An 18,562-nucleotide genomic window follows, 5' to 3' on the forward strand; every position below is an offset into this window, starting at 1 on the left:
TTAATGCTGTTGAAAATTTTCGCTGTTTGTTCCAAGAATAAATATGAAACCCATGAATATAACATGCAGTTAATGACTCTTAAATCAGATGGTACACACAGTTACAACTCGGCTTTAAAGGGTTGACATTCAATAAAAATGGATATCTTCTCGGTTGTAGCACCGTGTAGTCCAGTAGAAATTTGCCAATGTTTCAGAAGTCCCTGCTGTCTCCATCAACAGGGTTACGAATAAACTTCCTGCGGACTACACAGCACTACAACCCACAAAACAGCAATCTTTGTACTTTCCGCCGTAAAAACCTCAAATCCAATTAATATTCAATAAAGTTGTCTGTACAGCACGTGCAATCAACACTGCAACGTGGTATATCGGATTTGATCATAATGCTTAACGGTACACTTGTAATGTAAACTATGCTAACAGATGGCGGCTAGGGAGGGTGGCGTTTTACCCGGAATTCCCTTTATAATGGCAAGGAATTTCTGTTTAGAGCCTTTCATGGACGGAAATCAAAGGATTAGGTACACAGCGGGGCGCTGTGCGGGGGATTCCTTACCCACCCTAGGTCTAACTTTGAAGTACAGATATAGGAACGTGTTCACTTCTTGAGGTGAAAAGCGTTTTGAATGTCTTGCAGTATGAGCCACTTTTCCCGCCATTTCGTAACACAATGTCACTTCGCCTACGTGGAGGGTTACCCATCAAAGTATCACTTCCCCGATTATATACCAAACGCGTGGAAGATTCCTCACCTTACCCTAAACAGAGTCTTCCCACCAGAAATGATTTACACACGTTCAACTCTATTCATGGCGACCACAGAGACGAACTGCGTGCTTAAGAACTCAGTCAGTGGACAAGCTCCGCTACTAGGCATATACAGGCACACCTCGGATATATTGCGGGTACGGTTCCAAGCCACCGCAATAAAGCGAGTCACACGAATTTTTTGGTTTCCCAGTGCATATAAAAGTTATGTTCACACTACACTGTAGTCTATTAAGTGTGCAATGGCATTATGTCTAAAAAACAATGCGAGAATTACCAAAATGTGACACAGAGACACGAAGTGAGCACATGCTGATGGAAAAACGGCGCCGATAGACTTGCTCGACGCAGGGTTGCCACAAACCTTCAATTTGTAAAAAACGCAATATCTTCGAAGCGCAATAAAGCGAAGCGAAATAAAACGAGGTATGCCTGTATAGTGATTCGCATCGCAGTCTTGGGAGCTACGATGCAGATTTGAAGCGTATTTTGAAGTAACTCATGTCGCAAGGGGTTACTGCGAAAGAATCTGCGACGAGTGTGGAAAATGGACGAAAAGAAAGATCAGTGACTAATTCTCCAGACATCCTGTTTACAGGGTTGCCACAATTGTCTAAAATGACTGACGTCCATGAATACAACAGGATCTTACATACAGACTGCAAGACAGAAAAACTATTTTGAGAACCCTTTCACGAAAAATGAAATCCAAAGCAAATATCAGAACAACATCCAGACCTTTATCACTGAGCATGAGATGGAAAACCAAAAAATATTTTACAAACGAACAGGATACCCGGGAGATAAATTATAGAATATATTTATTATATAAGTTACAAAATTTAAGAAAGCGAGTGAATTTTGTGGTTACACTGTAGCCATAAAAGGAAAAACTGTTTTCGGACAGACAAATTATAAACTGTAGCACCTCGCTAACGAACAGGCCCATGTACAAACAACAACGCAGAAATTATGCTAATGGAGAGCAAATAAATAGATCTTTTAGTGCAAACAGACAAAACAAACCACGATTAGTAGGATTTGAGGTTTTCTCGGCAAGTCTGAAGATGACTGTCGTCTGGGTTGTAGCGCCATGTAGTCTGGTATAAGTTTACCAACGTTTCATTAGTCTTTGGTGCCTCCGTTCATCGCCCTGATGACGAAGGCAGCAAAAACCTTGTTCCACAATCGATCATGCACATTTTCGCACACTCGCCATCCTCCAGAAAACGACAATGTCCAACCTTCACGTTTCCAGACAGAAATTATACACGCTCCAAGCCATTTCTCATGTCTCTATGCATGCTATATGTCCCGCTCATCACACCCTTCTTGGGTTCATGCATAATATTTGGAGAGGATTACTTTACCTTACAAAAGCGTAAGAAACAATATTGTCCTTCTAGAAAAAGAAAATGCCGGTAAGAACTAGACACGAAGCTAAAAAGCGAATGTAAAAGTATTTAAACAAAGAACGTAATTCAAGAAAACACATCATCAACGCAGGAACTGTTGAACTACATTAGTATTGTACTTTACAACATTTTACTTTCGTAATCGCCTATATGTCACTACACTAACACCAAACAATATCAATCCGTTAAGGGGCCCGTACACACCAGTCCGCATGTTAAAGTTCGCTATTGCGCAAATTAACTTGCCCACACACTGCACCAGCCGCGCATACAATATTCATTTGCTGGACGGATTTAAAAGAGTTAAATTCAGTATTCCGATTTAAACTGTTTTCAGTGATTCAACATGCGTAGCTGTCATTTCTTAACTACATTTAGAGTGATATCTTTAAATTTTCTGACTAGTTTTTTACCGTCCAGCCTTTAAATTTATATTTTTGCATAACTAATTTTTCACATTCGTTTGAAATTTTAAATATTTGGGAACAACAATAACACACCAAAATTATATTAACGAGGAAGTTAGGAAGAGACTAAATTCCGGAAATGCTTGTTACTTTTCAGTTCAAAATATTTTATCTTCCCGTCTGGTTTGTGAGAACCTGAAGATTAAAATATACAAAACAATAATTTTGCCTACTGTTTTGTATGGGTGCGAAATATGGTCTCTCACTCAGAGGGAGGAACACAGATTGCAGGTGTTTGAGAACAGGATGTTGAGGAGGATATTTGGCCCTAAGAGAGAAGACGATGGGGTCTGCAGAAAACTGCATAATGGTGAGCTTAAAAATCTGTACTCCTCCCCCAGTATTGTCAGGTGATTAAGTCGAGAAGAATGAGATGGACAGGGCATGTAGCGCGCATGGATAGGACAAGAGCTGTGCACCGGGTATTGGTTGGGAAGCCTGAGGGGAAGAACCGCTGGGGAGACCTAGACGTAGATGGGAGGTAAATCTCAGGCGGGATATACGGGAGATAGGAGTTGAAGGAGACTGAATTTTGTTGGCCTAGGACAGGGACCGGTGGAGGGCTTTGGTTAATTCGGTGATGAACCTTCGGGTTCGATAAGCCAGTTAGTTTTTCACATGCCAAAGAACGTCTAAACATCTGTAAAGATGGATACATTCCGACCAGAAGTCTTTCTTATTACTTGTTTATGCCATGTTAATTTTTACTGCTCTAATATCAACATATACGACACGAGTACGCATGCGCAAGAATGTGACTGCATGAACAGTAATAAAACCTTCAGAATTCTCGCAAGCTTTTTGAGCAGTTTCACCACCGATTGCGTAGTCACTTGTTTCTGACTGCAGTGCTCCGGTCATGTCGCGAGGCAAGGCGTGCATGGTGTGGCAATACGTTCGCTCACTCACAACTGGACTCAGCAGTCACCGATGACGATTATGAATTATACCAATAAACACGTAAAAGTGTAAATATAAAGTTCGCTGAGGGTCCACTGGCCACTGCATATATAAGTCGTGCGTAATTTTAAAACTGTTTGTCAGCGAGTGAGGCAATTCGAGATGCCTCTACGAATTCCAACACATTCAAATTATCTCAGTAAGGACATTTGAATCCGCCATTGAACGCATCAAGCTTACTTCGCATCTTCGCCACGCTAAAGGAAGGCCCCCCCCACCCCCCTCAAACTCTCACTTTCGCCGTCTCTACAAGGAGCAATCTGTTCGCTGTCACAACACGCATGCGCAGAATCTCTCCTCAAAACGACGTATGGCGTCGGCGTCTCGATAACAAGTGACAGTCGATAGCCACAGCCACCGCAAGCAAAAAGGTCAAGGTATGTGTCGCCAATTAAACGAAGTGAAGAAGACTTGGCAACATGGTATAAAGAGAGAAGGAGAGAGCATACTTGCTGTGGAACATCCTGGCAACATGCCATGGCTTTCAACTGTATCACATCTATGCTTCCTATTACGTAGTCAAACCACTGATAAGGACAGCCGGGCTTGGGACAAAAAAGCTAATATTCCAACAAACAGAGAACAGCTTGCTTCAATTTCTGAACCATATCCACTGGAGAAGAAACCGTCTTTTCTTAACTACACATACACTTTTCCTCGACGAGTTGATACAGTTTCTTCACCATGTTAATGAACCCACTGATTTGCTACTCTTTTTGTTCTGGAACATTTGTTATTACAGCTTTACCGTCTACAATGGTTTCACAGCATCAAGTGAAATGTTAAATGCGGTCGTGATCTAAGGTACTACTTTTACAACATTGTCTCGGAAAGATGAAGAAATCACGATAGATCTGGAGTCAAGATCATGAATCGACGACACACGGCCACGTGAATCGCACTGTGAAGTGCGATATCTCGATCTACGAGACACAATGACGGTGATGAAGTTCCAACAACCGTTAACGCAGACCAACTGTAAGTTAATTTAACAATGCTTTCTCAACTGCAAATGTTAATTTATATACCGTCTACTAGGATTATGAATGCTGATATAAACGGATGCCGAAGGAGGCTAAAAGGACATCTCAAGCTATCCCCTCAAGACCGAGAAAAAAGTACGGTTACTCCAAAATAACGAAATCAGAGTACAAACTTCTGAACCACGGCTTTTAGCCCGTATTAACTTCATTACACGAACATCTGTGATAGTGTCATATATTCACGATACGGTCCCTGAGAGGCCAACCTGGGGTATCAACTGACGTTTTGTACTGCATATCAGTAATAATAAAACTATTTTTGAACGACATAACTTGACCTTGGGATGCACGTGGCAGCGAGAAAAAGTGACCGGAGAGTGGGTAGGAGATGCACAGAACACGCCACTGGTACGTTTACCGCACGACGAACTCAGTTCAGAGGGGTGACAGTAATGGCTAGTAAGAAGGGACTTAAGTGACCTGCGGATTTGGAACAAAGGAGACATCTCACGAAATCGAATGCCTTGGGAGACTGTCTACAGATAATTCAACGAGTGTCCTTATAATTTAACAACACGAAGCCAAAGGTTAATTATCTTCGCACTTATCAACCACATGAGAGTAAACACGCATTAGAATAAATGTCAGAAGACGAATCAAAATCTCATTTTAAAATAGTCACTGGACGAAACGAAGTCTGAATAAAATACACACTATAAGGCACCGAACTGAAAACTGGACATAACCTCAACCTCTTGTGTACTTAACTTTATTTTTAAGTTTAAATCCCATCACAAGCAATGCAAAATGACTATGCGGTACAACACTGAAGCCGCCATCTTCACATTCACCGCCATTGTGAACCTTAAATCTTAAGATGTAAAGCATAAAGTTTGCAGAATTCTTTTATGTCACTACGCCAAATTTGACATGTCCAGATACAATACTCAGCTACTTCTCTCGAACACTCAAGAACTTACACAGAGACTGCCGTTTAGACTTTTTACACACAAAAGTCAACATCAGTTCCACACTTTCCGGATTACGCGGGGACAGCTCAGTGTGGGTTCAACTCCTAAGCTCGCCACTAGAGTCGGTGCGAGTCTAGAAATTAAACAGAACGCATGAAACTGTATCTCAAAGCCCTGCACGTCACGTATTTCTGATTACGCACGCGAACAGCGACAACTTTATACTTGTATTAAAATTTACTTTAATTGCTTCCACATCGCGCGCGACCATATTGATATAAAAACTAAATAAAGATAATTTTAAATATATCATATTCGGATGGCCCCGTCTTGAAAGAAAACAATCCCAAGTTCACGAAAATCGGTCAGCCTCCAAAGACTCAGACAACAAACGACCATCATTTCCCACGCAAAATACTGAGCGTGTTGTTTAAAGGCTCATGGGAAATATTGTTCTCAAATTTCATCACGAGCTCTAGCGTCTAAATGAATATATTATGATGTCCTACCTCACTACATGTTCCATCATAGTTCCAGCGATAATGTAACTAGAATACACAGACCTTGCCAATTTAACTGTTCAAAGACAACGTAAATCTTGATGACACGTGATAATTCTGGTAACAAAGGTGAAGCGTATTTTACACACAACTATAATAACAGGCTTAATGTTATAGCCTTAACAAATTATGTATCGAATCATCTAACGGCTTGTTATCCAACCGCAACCTAACCTAACCTAACGGTATTTCCCAAAGATCTACATATGTTTAGAAACTTTTTGTGCGGTTGCTAAACGTGGACTGTTTCTTCCAGGAAAGAAAATAAGCTAAATATTTTAAAAACAGAGAACAAAGGACATGTGACATACCGATTATATTAGTAACTTGTACGATTGTTAGGCTGTTCCCAAAACTTTAATGGAAACAGAACTGTGGTGAAGAAATATGTCGGAAAGAGTCGATTATGGTCTTTTGAATTAGGGAGGAACGAATGTTGGCAATCATCTAGAATATAATGGAATCCAGACACAATACTCGACGTACTCATTGCTGCGAGATTTTCACATCTCATCTTGGAAGACAGAGCAGACTGAAAATTAATTATATTTATCACAGAGTAATATCAATCAGACCACTGACCCAGGTGAGGGCTGTACCAGGTTGTATCTCAATCTGATCAGTACCGATACGCAAGTATCTTGCTGTCTTTGTGAAATCGGGTAGCTGTTTCGTTTTTAGTGACCCTTCAAAGGACACCAAAGACGCACGCGAGATTTTGGACAAAGCAGAGACATGGCTTTTACGTTGTTTAACCATCTGAAGCAAAATTCAGCTCGTACCTCATAGCAAACGTAACACTTCGCCATTACAAAAATCAACTGGCTAATGCTGTGTGCGGGGGGGGGGGGGGGGGGTTTGAAACAAGAATGAATCAAGGCCCATGTATCCAAAATGCACAGTTAAATTTTTTTAAGCAGGTGGTAGAAATAGTACCCACTGGAAATTAAAGTGTGGGGGAACCGTGCCTGTGTATAATATATCCAAGTTATACCATCAGCTGGGAATATTGTATCCACCGATTATTTTACAATGTCGTTAGCTCTGTCTCTCTCTGGACGACAAATAGTTCGTCATCCACCTCTCGTGTTTAAACCCCAGTCCAAGTGATCACACAATCTGGCTTTTGATTCCAGGGCTATTTTTGCACCCTCAGCTCCTATTTATTTATATTTATTTATTTAGTATTCTGTCTGAGGACAGGTCCATATGAACAGGATCCTTCCATCCTTTTCTCGGACTGGGACCTGTTCATATACGTTCTTGGCAGATGATCCAGAAGTGGTTTGCCATTGCCTTCTTCTGTGTGTGAATGGAGTAATTGTTGGGATGCCACGGAGAAACCGGGGAAGCCCCCGGAGGAAAACTCCGTGTTGCCTAGACCACGGCCTTGCCCAACACAAGTTATAAATTCGGGCACCGCCGGGAATCGAACCCGAGACCCCCAGGATTACAAGGCCAGCGTTCTAACCGCTAGACCACCGTGCCTCAGCTCCTATACGACTATAATAAAATAAAAGGCAATAACACGTTTTCAACCAAATAACAGCAAGAAAATCTTGTCGGGCAATTAGCCATATGAGAAGTGTGATTACCCAACGTTTCGGAAAATATCTTTGTCTCGTTCACCACAGCTTGATGACTGAAGAAGTGATATTCTCCGAAAAGTTGGATATTTTAAATCCAATCGCCCGTGAACGCCCCACTGCATCTAAACGCCGTGAAAGTTTTATATCTTATGCAGAGTTGGCCGTCTCGCATTGTTCTCAATTCCTTACAAAGTGACATCTGATTTCAGCGACATTTCCTGGCCGCGTTCAACGCGTCCCTCCAAATCCACTGCAGATCCTAACAATCAGTTACTTCAGCATCGACTTCAACACGATTCCTAAGCCAGCTTCATCCAACCTACGTACTCATAATGCCACTAGCACTCATTTTAACGCAATTCAATGCCACTTCAAGTTCATATCATTACTATTTCCAGAGCCTCTTTTTAATTATTCTACCCTCTGTATCGTGTTCTATAAGGTGGTCCCTTTCTATAGGAATATTTTGTTGTCATCTGAAGCATAGCGATTTTTCCACCAACCAATGCTAGGAGTTCGCTACATAATAAACAAAGCATTTCATCTCCCATAGGTTCTTCGAAATGCATCTCCAAGTGCGACGTCCTTTAAAGCAGGGGGCATGGTTGGCGCAGATGAACAGCAGAGTGGAATCCAACCTAAAAATTTACGATCTTTAGCGTGTCGAGAATTTGCTAAATGTGATAGGTTTATATCTGTATTACCCAGTGTCAGCCAAGGATAGGAAATGTATTAGAAATATGAGCCTGAAAACCTGAAGGGAAGAAAGAGACAACTAGAGCGATCTGGGAGTGGATGGGAGGATAAGAGATTTTAATACAAAGTGTATGTAAGCATGTGGGTCGGATTTACGTGGCTCAGATAGGGATCAGAGTGGAGCAATTGTGAACAAGGTAACAAACCTTCTGGTCCCATAAAAATAAACTAATTTACTAGGTGAGCAAATATTAGCTCCTATAAGTTCCACATATAAGTAAACCCGATGTTTTTCACTACGAAGATCAGCCTCTAATAACATGTAGGTAAATAAAATTTGAAGTATCAAAGGCGATTTAATTCAGTAAAGTCTTCTCGGGAAAGTACTTAGTTACAATCTCTCTGCCTTCATCATCAGGGTAGACATAGTCTCCGAAACGTCAGATATGGATCCATATTCACACGGCTGATCTAGACGACTTCAATTCACGTGAACTAAAAGTTTTTCTGTTAGTTCTGAGAAGAAATCGTACCCCAGACTCACGTCATGCGGGCGACTAAACGTTAAAGCAGGTGGTAAATTTGTTCCCACTTCCATATAAAGGGCTAGAAATAATTACGTAGAGAACAGCCCCAAGTACTTCTAAACCTTGCCTAAAGACAATAAAGAAAAGAAGAAATACGGTAACCAACACAATCGATAACACAATCGTGAACGATACTGAAGAACACAGAACGAAATATCATTCAAGATATTTTCATTCCGACTGGAAATCCATTATGACATGTTCTAAACTTTAAGTCAAAGCTCGAACGCAATGGTGATTAAGCAAGCATTTTGTTTATACAGCAATTCTGATTAAGAAATACGTCATATGTTTACCTACGCGAATGTCCCCCCATTATCATCCTGCTTAGACATACAAAAACCAATAAAATTGCGCAATACTTAAAAAAATACGATCCTAGAATCCTCGTAACCAACCACAGGCTTCCTTGAAGTCTGTAACAGTTTATGTCTTATAGGTTGTGACATCGTGTAGCCTTGTAAATACGTAAACATATCTCCATCTTTATGACAGAAGTGACTTCTACCCAGATGATAGAGCTCATTACTGAAGTTTCGGTGAACGTTGGTCGACACGTAAAAGACTACACGGACTCACAAGAGGACAAAATCTAAACTTTCACTGAGTTTTTAAAACTCAAGTCTCAGCTTCTGTACATTTCCACATTCGATTTCTTCTCAGCTGTCTTTTGGTTGGTAGCTTAAGTAACACATTCTTTACAGCGCTGTGGTAAATGCTACCGTATTCCAAATAGGTTTAATAAGTTTGTGGATCTTGGAATATAAAATTTCACCTCCTGCTTATATTAATCCCACCCAAATTTAAACAATACCTGGCGATTTCTTCACTCTATATTTGTTACACGTACAGTAATTAGTAATTTAAGAAATACTAAATGACTTATTAATAGAAGCAAGCAGCGACCAAAAAAAACCAGGCAAGTGTAAGAGCACATCCAAAAACGTACACTAGTATTTTATTACATTATTAAAACGAACTGAATTAATTTAACTTCATTTCCGACGAAAAGGTTCTTCCAACATACCAACAATGAACGACAGTGTGCTGTCAAGAAATAAGCAAAGTAATAAATTTTCTAAAATCACCTGGCGGGACTAATGAATCAGGAAAGAAACGGTCGTGAATAATATAAGATACTATCCTAGCATCTGCTTGATGTGACTGAAGGAAACCACTAAAGGCCTATCAGGATAGCCGATCTCAGGGGTCCAAAATCGAACACTTTCCGGTTCTACATTTTAACCTGGGACCTCCGAATTACGAAGCACTAGTACTAACCACTCTTTCACGACATGGTATTTTATAATCAGTAATGGTAAAATTATAGTTTAGAAACGCAAGCTTCCCTGCATTTGTCGATAACTATAAAAATTTTGAGATGCGTAGATCATGTATGTGGCAAACAATTCGTTAATTTTTAATGTCAAAACCACACACGTCGCGTATTATAGAGTCTCTCTCTCTCTCAAGTAGCAGAAAATATTTACTCCTTTCAACCGTAACCACAGATTAAAAGTATCTTGTGAAACATACAATCGAATACACTGGAAATATAGACACACAGAGACATACCATCATCACAAGTGAACCGCATCACCCCTAGCTTCAAATACCCCGCGCACTGCACTGCATATAGACAGACACTTGTCGACTGGAAGCAGCCGCTCACTGGCACACATCCAACATCCGCGACGCCTTCCACCCAACTAGCGGTCAAACAGACACACACGGTAAGGCACAGCTACTGGAGTCTGGCCTCGCGCACGCGAGCGAGCCGGGGTGAGAAGCAAGTCGCAGTGTGTGATGGGATGGGATGCGACTCCACGGCCGCCACGCGGGAGGGGGGGGGGGGGCCTGGAGGGGCGCAGTACCAGTGGCGGAACCACAGCGTTGCTTTCGACGCGACAAATGGCCTCGTTTTTGTGATTAGCCAGGACTAGCTGCCAGAATCACTGGTAAACACTACACAGATAAATATTGCTCCCAACCATTCTCCTCATTCAAAGGAAAACACTTCTCCCGTCATTGCGTCCTGAGTTCCGATAAGATAAAACAGAAATGTAATATTAAAACCCCACTAAATAAAGAATAGGGAAAACTGGAGAGCTCTTTTTGGGCAGAGCAATGGACCTGTCGTAAGACAGAACACTGAATAAAATAAATAAAAAAATATTAGGCACGTGCTAAATGGTTGCTTGGTTGGAGATCATTTTTGAAATTCACATTTTAATTACAGTAAATCGTATCATATTCTTAAATTAAGTAAAAATAAGCAATAAACAGAAATGTGATTTAAGACGAAATTAATATTTTATGTCATTAACGGATAATTTACCAGCAGTTAATAAATAATTTAGTTTGTACCTCAAAGAAAACAGAACATCAGCTGGTTGACATTGTTTAGAGAACGATGAATACAAAATGTAGAGTTAATTATTGTTAAAAGTGGTACATACAATTACCAGTGGGATTCAAAGAGTTATGACAGATTTAATGTCATTCTTCCAACTATGTCTACAAAATAACCCTTCAGTTTTGCATACAGTTATAACTGCATCTTAGGCGGTACATTTCACCCGCAACTAACAAACTGTCAAATACCAGAAATTATTTCTGCAAAGATCACTATGCATATCTTTCCTCCTCCTGTTACCTCTTATAACTTCGGTTCAAATATCCGCATCACTTTACTCAAACACATGCACTCATAAAGTGTATCCGACATTATTTGCGTCAGAAAACTAAAACGTTATTTGTTCTAAAATCATATTTATGGAATTTCGCAACACTTGCTCAACAAACCCAACAGCGAACACAACACGCGTCTGTCACAAACATTTCACAACAATCTAGTTAAACACTGCTCTATTCCAGCTGAATAGCTTCTCACTTACGTAAGTAATTGCGTACCATTTCGAACAGCTTTTTATCAACGTCTGTTCAGCAATACTGAATAGCTGACACACATAATATCGCCATTTTGATTTAGAACGTCAACACGTACGATTCATCACAGGTGATTCGTACGAAGCCGAGCTTGGATTTCTTAAAGGCAATAAAACTACAGACCTACTACAAAGAATCCAGATGTAAGAGTGAAGCACGGGCCCTTATGAGCTTTTACTTCCATTTCTCTCACCCCCTATGCATATGTTTTCATTTACAAAACCGAGAATTGCACTAAGACTGTGTTCCGTGAGAATGTACTTTAAACAATTTGTAGCACATTACTAAAGTGAAGAGTTTATTTAAATGTTTAAATTTAATTCAGAATAACGTATTTTTATTTTATAATTAGCGGGGTAGCGTACGGTAGAAGGAACAGCCACTACCGCAGTTGCATGGCTTCTGCACGTGGTGATTTGGAGTGCAGTATTTTGCAATCCAAAGAGAAGTTAACAGGTGTCGGTATTTTAACGGTGATTTCTAGAACTTTAATTAGTGTTTTTCAACAGAATGGATAATTCTGCTTCTGCCAAACGAACATCGCGCGCGTTTAGCAAATATTCCAACGCTGGCAACATACGCAATTGAATCTGGAAACATTATAGTACAGAAATAAATACGTATCAATGACAACTTCTTCAATGTCGTTTCCATTAAAAATATAAAATAAAATTTTTATTTCGGGCTTTAGTATGACACAGGCTTAATTCCCACCTAATTCCGAAGAACATTTTGCAGTTTGTGATTCCTTAACGTAAGTTTCAACAACGTAATAATTACAAGTACCAGAAGATTTAAACATTCAGTAACCCTGCATTTTATATCTATGGATTTCGCATGATTCTCTGAATAAACACAGACTATTTACCTAACAGTATTAAGAAAGCGATCTTTGTACTGGATATGATGACTAGTAGTTCCTTTACTGGAACTTTTAAAGTTATTTATATCAGCTTCGTGTTTCTTGTTCGTTTCTCAAGCAAAGCATGTAACTTACATGTAATAAACCCTTGTAAAACATTTTCAAAATAAAGCAACAGCACCGTTTGAGAACGTTAATTTAAATGCCAAAATGTTGGCTTGAAGTCATTACGCAACCGAAGATTCCAGAGACCAGCCAGTTATATCACGGTTTTCCGTGGTTTTCCTAGTTCCTATAGCAAACACTGAGTTCGAACCCAATTTACACCTAGCATTTAACGCCTCTAATTCATCCTTATTAGAATTAATGTAACAATTCCGGCCGCTGTACTGAGGTCAATGTCAAATTTCAAAATTCTAATCGATTTTACCATCTCAAGTTCCGAGCTCGATATCATCTCTTCCACGTACCTTTACAAGGACGAGTGGGCACTGCATGGGAACCTTCACAGACGAAAATCCCCCCCCCTGCCATTAAATGTGTATTTCACTCGTCTCCACCATCTTGTCTCCTCCAATACGATGATTCATTCGTGTTTTAAAGGGATAGTCAAATCCGTCTACAAGGTTTCTGAGTTCCACCAGACTGTCCGCCATCTTCCTCAATGAACGCTATACAAGCAACTAGTTCAATTGGCGTCATTAAATACCCAAAGCATCAATTCCATGAAGGGGAAACAGGGCTGCAGTCGCCAACAACAAAAGTGCTCGGCCGTTTTGCATGCAGTTCCAGGTTGAAAGCTAAGGAAATAAGCCACAGTCTGAAGCCGCTACATTACTTAGCGAAAGCTTTAAAGTTTCAAAAGCAAAATTCGACTATAAACAGCTCACGAAATTCACACATTTAAAGAGACTGACGTTTCATCCTCGAACACAGACAACGGAAGTTAAATTCCGTCTTGGGTAACATTTAACAAAAATAACTATAATTTTAATTCCCTTTTTCGCGAAAATAATAATGTACGAGGCGCGTCCCAAAAGTAAGTTTCCCACTCGTCCCACAGCTAGCAAACCTTATATTGCGCGAAGCGACTGTGCGTACGTGATAGAGCAATGACGTAGCATGGCGCATGCACTAACGGTACTTCCCGCGTTCTCACAGTAGCATCGTTACAGCTGTTGAAGATGGAGGTTCTTATTCCAGCTCCCGCCGACTGTGAGGTGCGGTCAGTGATAACGCTAGGCCGCACACGGCTCGACGGACAGGAAGTCTCCTGCAGGAGTTCAGCTGGGAGGTGTTTAATCATTCACCCTACAGCCCGGACCTCGCTCCCAGTGATTTCCATCTTTTCCTACACCTCAAGAAATTCCTGTCCTTTCAGCGTCAGCGTTTTGAGAATGACAGAGAGGCGGAGATGGTTGTCACACAGTGGTTCCAATCCCAGGCGGCAGACTTCTACGACACAGGTATTCAAAAGTTGGTCCCACGGTATAACAAATGTCTCAATTCCGGTGGCGAATATGTTGAAAAATAGCTGGACACTTGCTGTATCTGTTGCAATAAATATTTCCATGAAATTGTGTTTTGTTTCTGTAAACGGCCCCAGGGAAACTTACTTTTGGGACGCGCCTCGTATTATTGAAGTTAAATCACACACTTTTAAAATTAGAGCAATAGATTTCGTACTCTGCCTACTACCATTTCTGTTCAAATTATACTCGTCTGGGGGCAGCTTAGGGCGCAAGAGTAGAAACCGGTACAAATAGTCCCCATTAGCGTTAGAGCAGGCATATCATCAATGCACGATGGTTCCCCGCCGTAAAGAACACCCTGGGATGCAACAGGAAACACTGCGACATCGCGGCTTGGACGCCTTCGCCCAACCCCAATCACGAACACTTAGAACTTGGCTGAAGGGTCCAACATCTTCCAACCGCACAGAGCACAGTGTGCAACAATGACATCTCAAAAGTATGACGGGATGTATGATGAGATGTGTTAAGACGTCGTACCTTGCCACGTTGAACGATTCCAGCGAAGGAAACGCACTGCTACTTTTGAAGAAAAAAAACTATGCCATAAACTCTTAACCAGGTGAGTTTACGTTAACGGGTTTATCACGGCTAAAGGCCTTGAAATATTCAAATTAATGCTTATTGTTGATGGGGGGGGGGGGGTAATTATCCCACCAGGTAATCTGTCCTTGCGAAAAGATGTATGGTTGGGTGGACGTCTGGGAGTTAAACTCAGAAGGGTTGGAACAGCTTTGGCTGAAGACCTCTGAGACTTTGGTGAGATTGATCACTCTGGCCGAAAGCCTCGTGTTGGCGTAGGCGAGCCCTATCCAATGTCAATTATCCTCTAATTTGGTCAGCAAAAAGAGGAAACACCCAAATCCCCGTGAATCCGCCTGTTACTAACGAACCAGGTGCGTTTACTGAAGTGCAAAAGCACTTGGATTGAAACACTTGCAGCTTCAGGACACTGGTCCTCTAGTTCGGCATGCAGAACCATCATAGGACGGATTAGTTGATTATAAATCGGCACGGCGTTTCTTATGTACAGGACACACCTCCTTTTGACTCTCAGCTACCTTTCCTCCTTACCTATTTGACGTGTACAGGCAGAATCCCCCCCCCCCCCCCACAAGATATCAAGTCCATTGCACGCACTGCATTGACTCTCCGATAAACTGAACTGGCCTGGTCTTTTGTATGCGTCTCGCAGTGTTATGAAACAGCACCGCAATGCTCGAGACGTTGATAGCAATCGTCAAACATCGTAGCTCGTGCTCAAGCCTGCCGATATATGTTTCCATGTAAGTGACGAGAAATTTGATCAGCGTGATGTGGCAGCCATGTCGCTTTTAAACAAACTGAACAGTACAGCGAAGATAACTCCACCTGGCGACACTAACACGCGTGTTGCGACGTGTAAATATGGGTGCCTGGAAGGACGTTTGAAGCGTACAGCTGTGGTTTCCACGAAATATGACGGTAAGTTCTGGACAGTGAGCTTGGACAGAGAAAAGTTCAGATTGAGGACACGTAAAAATAAAGGAACTCTATTTTGTTCATAGAATGAGGAGGATCGGTACTTTACATCGATGTATATCGATACACAATTTAAAAACCAACAAGTAAAGAATGCAAATTGACCAAAGTTTGTTAGGTGCGAGGGTCTCGATAGATTTCTGTTCGACAGATACTGTCACGCTGCATACGAAAAACTTACTGTACCAACGAAATTATCTGCAAAATGAAATGCGAGGACATTCTGCACGTTTCTGAACAACGTAATTTTAATCGCAGAGAACATTTTCTTCTCAAGTTAAAATTTATTCGATTCCTGTTAACAGAATGCCCCAGAATGTTTCAAGAACTACAAAAGCATACAAGTTTTTTTTCCAAAATGGCGGGCAACATGCATCAGAAGCAATCAAAACAGACGCAGAGGCAAATATGAACACAATCCAAACAGCACACGGAGTACGATAAGAGGAAAATTGTTCATAATATTTATTTGCATCATCCAACGAGTAACCATCAACTAGTCATTCACTGGTGTGTGAGTGGTCGGAAGTTGCGTTGAGACTACTCGTGTTGCAGACAAGATGTGACCGTTGATGCCGTACGAAACAACACACGAGCTCCAAAAGTCTGGACGCACATGAAGGGAGACACTGCTTAAGCGGTCAGGCAATTTCGCTCGGGCTGTCGATTCTCCTGTTCCGTCTACAATTATTTTAGCAGGCAGCATCAACAACCAAATGGCAAAGTGCAGATACAGGACAGAACAAATAGAAAAAGTGCAGCAGACAAACTGGAATAAAGATGTAATAATTTCAGTACACACAAAACAAAATATCAGAATAGCTGCTAAAATAAAAGTGACTTCAAAATATGTCGACAGCTTCACAAATGATATATGTGGCTAATGCACGTCTAGCGGAGAGACAATTTTTACGTGAACAACCAACAATAAAGAAAGAAAAATAAAAAAGTTTTTGATGTAGCGCGAATGCCAACAGTTTCGAGTGATAAAAACAGAACTCGGAGGGGTAGGGGTTCACTGTTATTACTGCAGCCTAATCTCGGCCGATGTTATATTTGTTTTCTTCTTTACGATTCACTTATACCCTTAGCTCAGATTATACAGCGTCTAATGGTATAATAATAATAACAGATAACTGAAAACTATATGCAAAGAAGCAAGTGGTCTAATTTCAGGTATTAGCCGGGCATCCACCTGGAGGGACCGAGGGTTATCACTAAAATTTGACAACTGGTCTACGGGACATGATTTTGAGCCCGGAACCTCGGAATGCTCAACGGTGACGTACAATCGTATAGGTCTCTTGCGCCAGATCCTGATGATAATTGCCACGGGAACCTAAGTCACACAGAACATTCTGTATCATCTCTATTTTATCCACAACAGATTCCACATAAACTGCATTGGAATCGAACCCTGACCTTCGTGGTAGAAAATGCCTCAACCATTACACAGCCGTGTCTTCATATTCTCAAACCGAGAGTAATGACGGGAACAGACAATTAACGGGGCGGCGGGAGACCGAATCAAGAATAATTTAACTGCCTGTTTGGAACAGTTACCTTTCCATGAATCTACCATGGTCTTAAAATTTCCTGGATTTACGGAACTGTACAAGGCAAGGATCCGTCACTGGAGAGTACCCTGAGCCCCGTTGAACACAGTTCAAATTCTGACGCATCAGTTACTTTTAAACTTCAATTTAATGTTTTTCTCCTCCCTGAATTAGTTGTTCCAGGAAAAGGTTTGTTTCCTTCAGGCTTTTAGACTAATATTCTGCATGCATGTCTCACGTCTCCCATGCGTGCTACACGCCATGCGCATCTCATCCTATAATTACGCCCGTTAACCTACACATTTCTGTAGCCTTTTCCCTGCAGATTTAAGAATTCAAAAGTGGGTTTATTTTTCTTTATGCTTCTCCCCTTACCCGACCAACTGGTAGGTAATCTCTCCTTCGCATAAAGAAGGTCCCGTCTTCAAATGTCCATCCACAGACCAAAGCAAATTCTTCCTCGACGTAAATGGGTTAAACCCTTAAGGCCGGTTCTGAGAGAATAAATAAATTTTGGGCGTGAACCTATATTCCGTGGCTTTCCTCGGTCCCTTCAGGTAAATGAAGTAATTTTAAGTTTCGTAATGGCCACTTCACTCTATATTCCTATCAATTCATCACTCATTAAACATCGTATAATTCGATGCTTAATAAACGAAGCTGCAAATATCTTCGTTAAATGAGCATAAGTAAATAAACAAGCAAAACTTCTCGTTCGTTAGATATGCTACGACTTCCTTAACATATTCTCCACATGATATGCATCGATATTTATTTAGCGTCCAATACGCCGAATTAAAAGTAGTAATAATGTAATTTAAGGTACTCTTACCATCATTCGTGGAGAAAAACTGAGTAAAACCATTGAAGGCGATCGATTCGAAACGGGTAGCTTCCCAAATACAATTCAAATGTTTCGGTATTTCAGACAGCTGGCTCTGGTTGGCGACTGTACTTGGTTTGTCCCGTGCCAAACGTTGTCCAGAAACTTTGTTCTATCATCAGATTTGCAATGGCTAATGCACTTCCTAATCCATACTATGTACTATGTTTTGCCAATTTACGTCAGCAACGCTCAGAGGTAAGCATACGGGGAGACAAACAAGTAATCTGGTCCCTCAACCGTGGTGCAAGGGCGTCGGG

The 18,562-nt window shown here is 41.1% G+C and overlaps 1 protein-coding gene across 4 annotated transcripts in view; it reads right to left on the bottom strand.

Moving 5' to 3' along the window:
• mam (neurogenic protein mastermind) overlaps positions 1–18,562 on the bottom strand; it is a 275,194-nt gene that overhangs the window by 137,578 nt on the left and 119,054 nt on the right. For 2 of the 4 annotated variants that reach the window (XM_087347874.1, XM_087347873.1), the window contains exon 1: positions 10,575–10,749. The exons of the other annotated variants lie outside the window; for them this stretch is intronic. In XM_087347874.1, the coding sequence (XP_087204000.1) occupies positions 10,575–10,580 (6 nt within the window). In that variant the 5' untranslated portion in view covers positions 10,581–10,749. Of the gene's footprint in view, positions 1–10,574; positions 10,750–18,562 lie in introns of those variants that run through there. 4 annotated transcript variants of the gene reach the window in all.

This window comes from Zootermopsis nevadensis, unplaced genomic scaffold (assembly GCF_977971745.1).
Source record: "Zootermopsis nevadensis isolate Lab colony 2312 unplaced genomic scaffold, Znev_1.0 Znev_ptg000012l, whole genome shotgun sequence".
NCBI lineage: Eukaryota > Metazoa > Arthropoda > Insecta > Blattodea > Termopsidae > Zootermopsis > Zootermopsis nevadensis.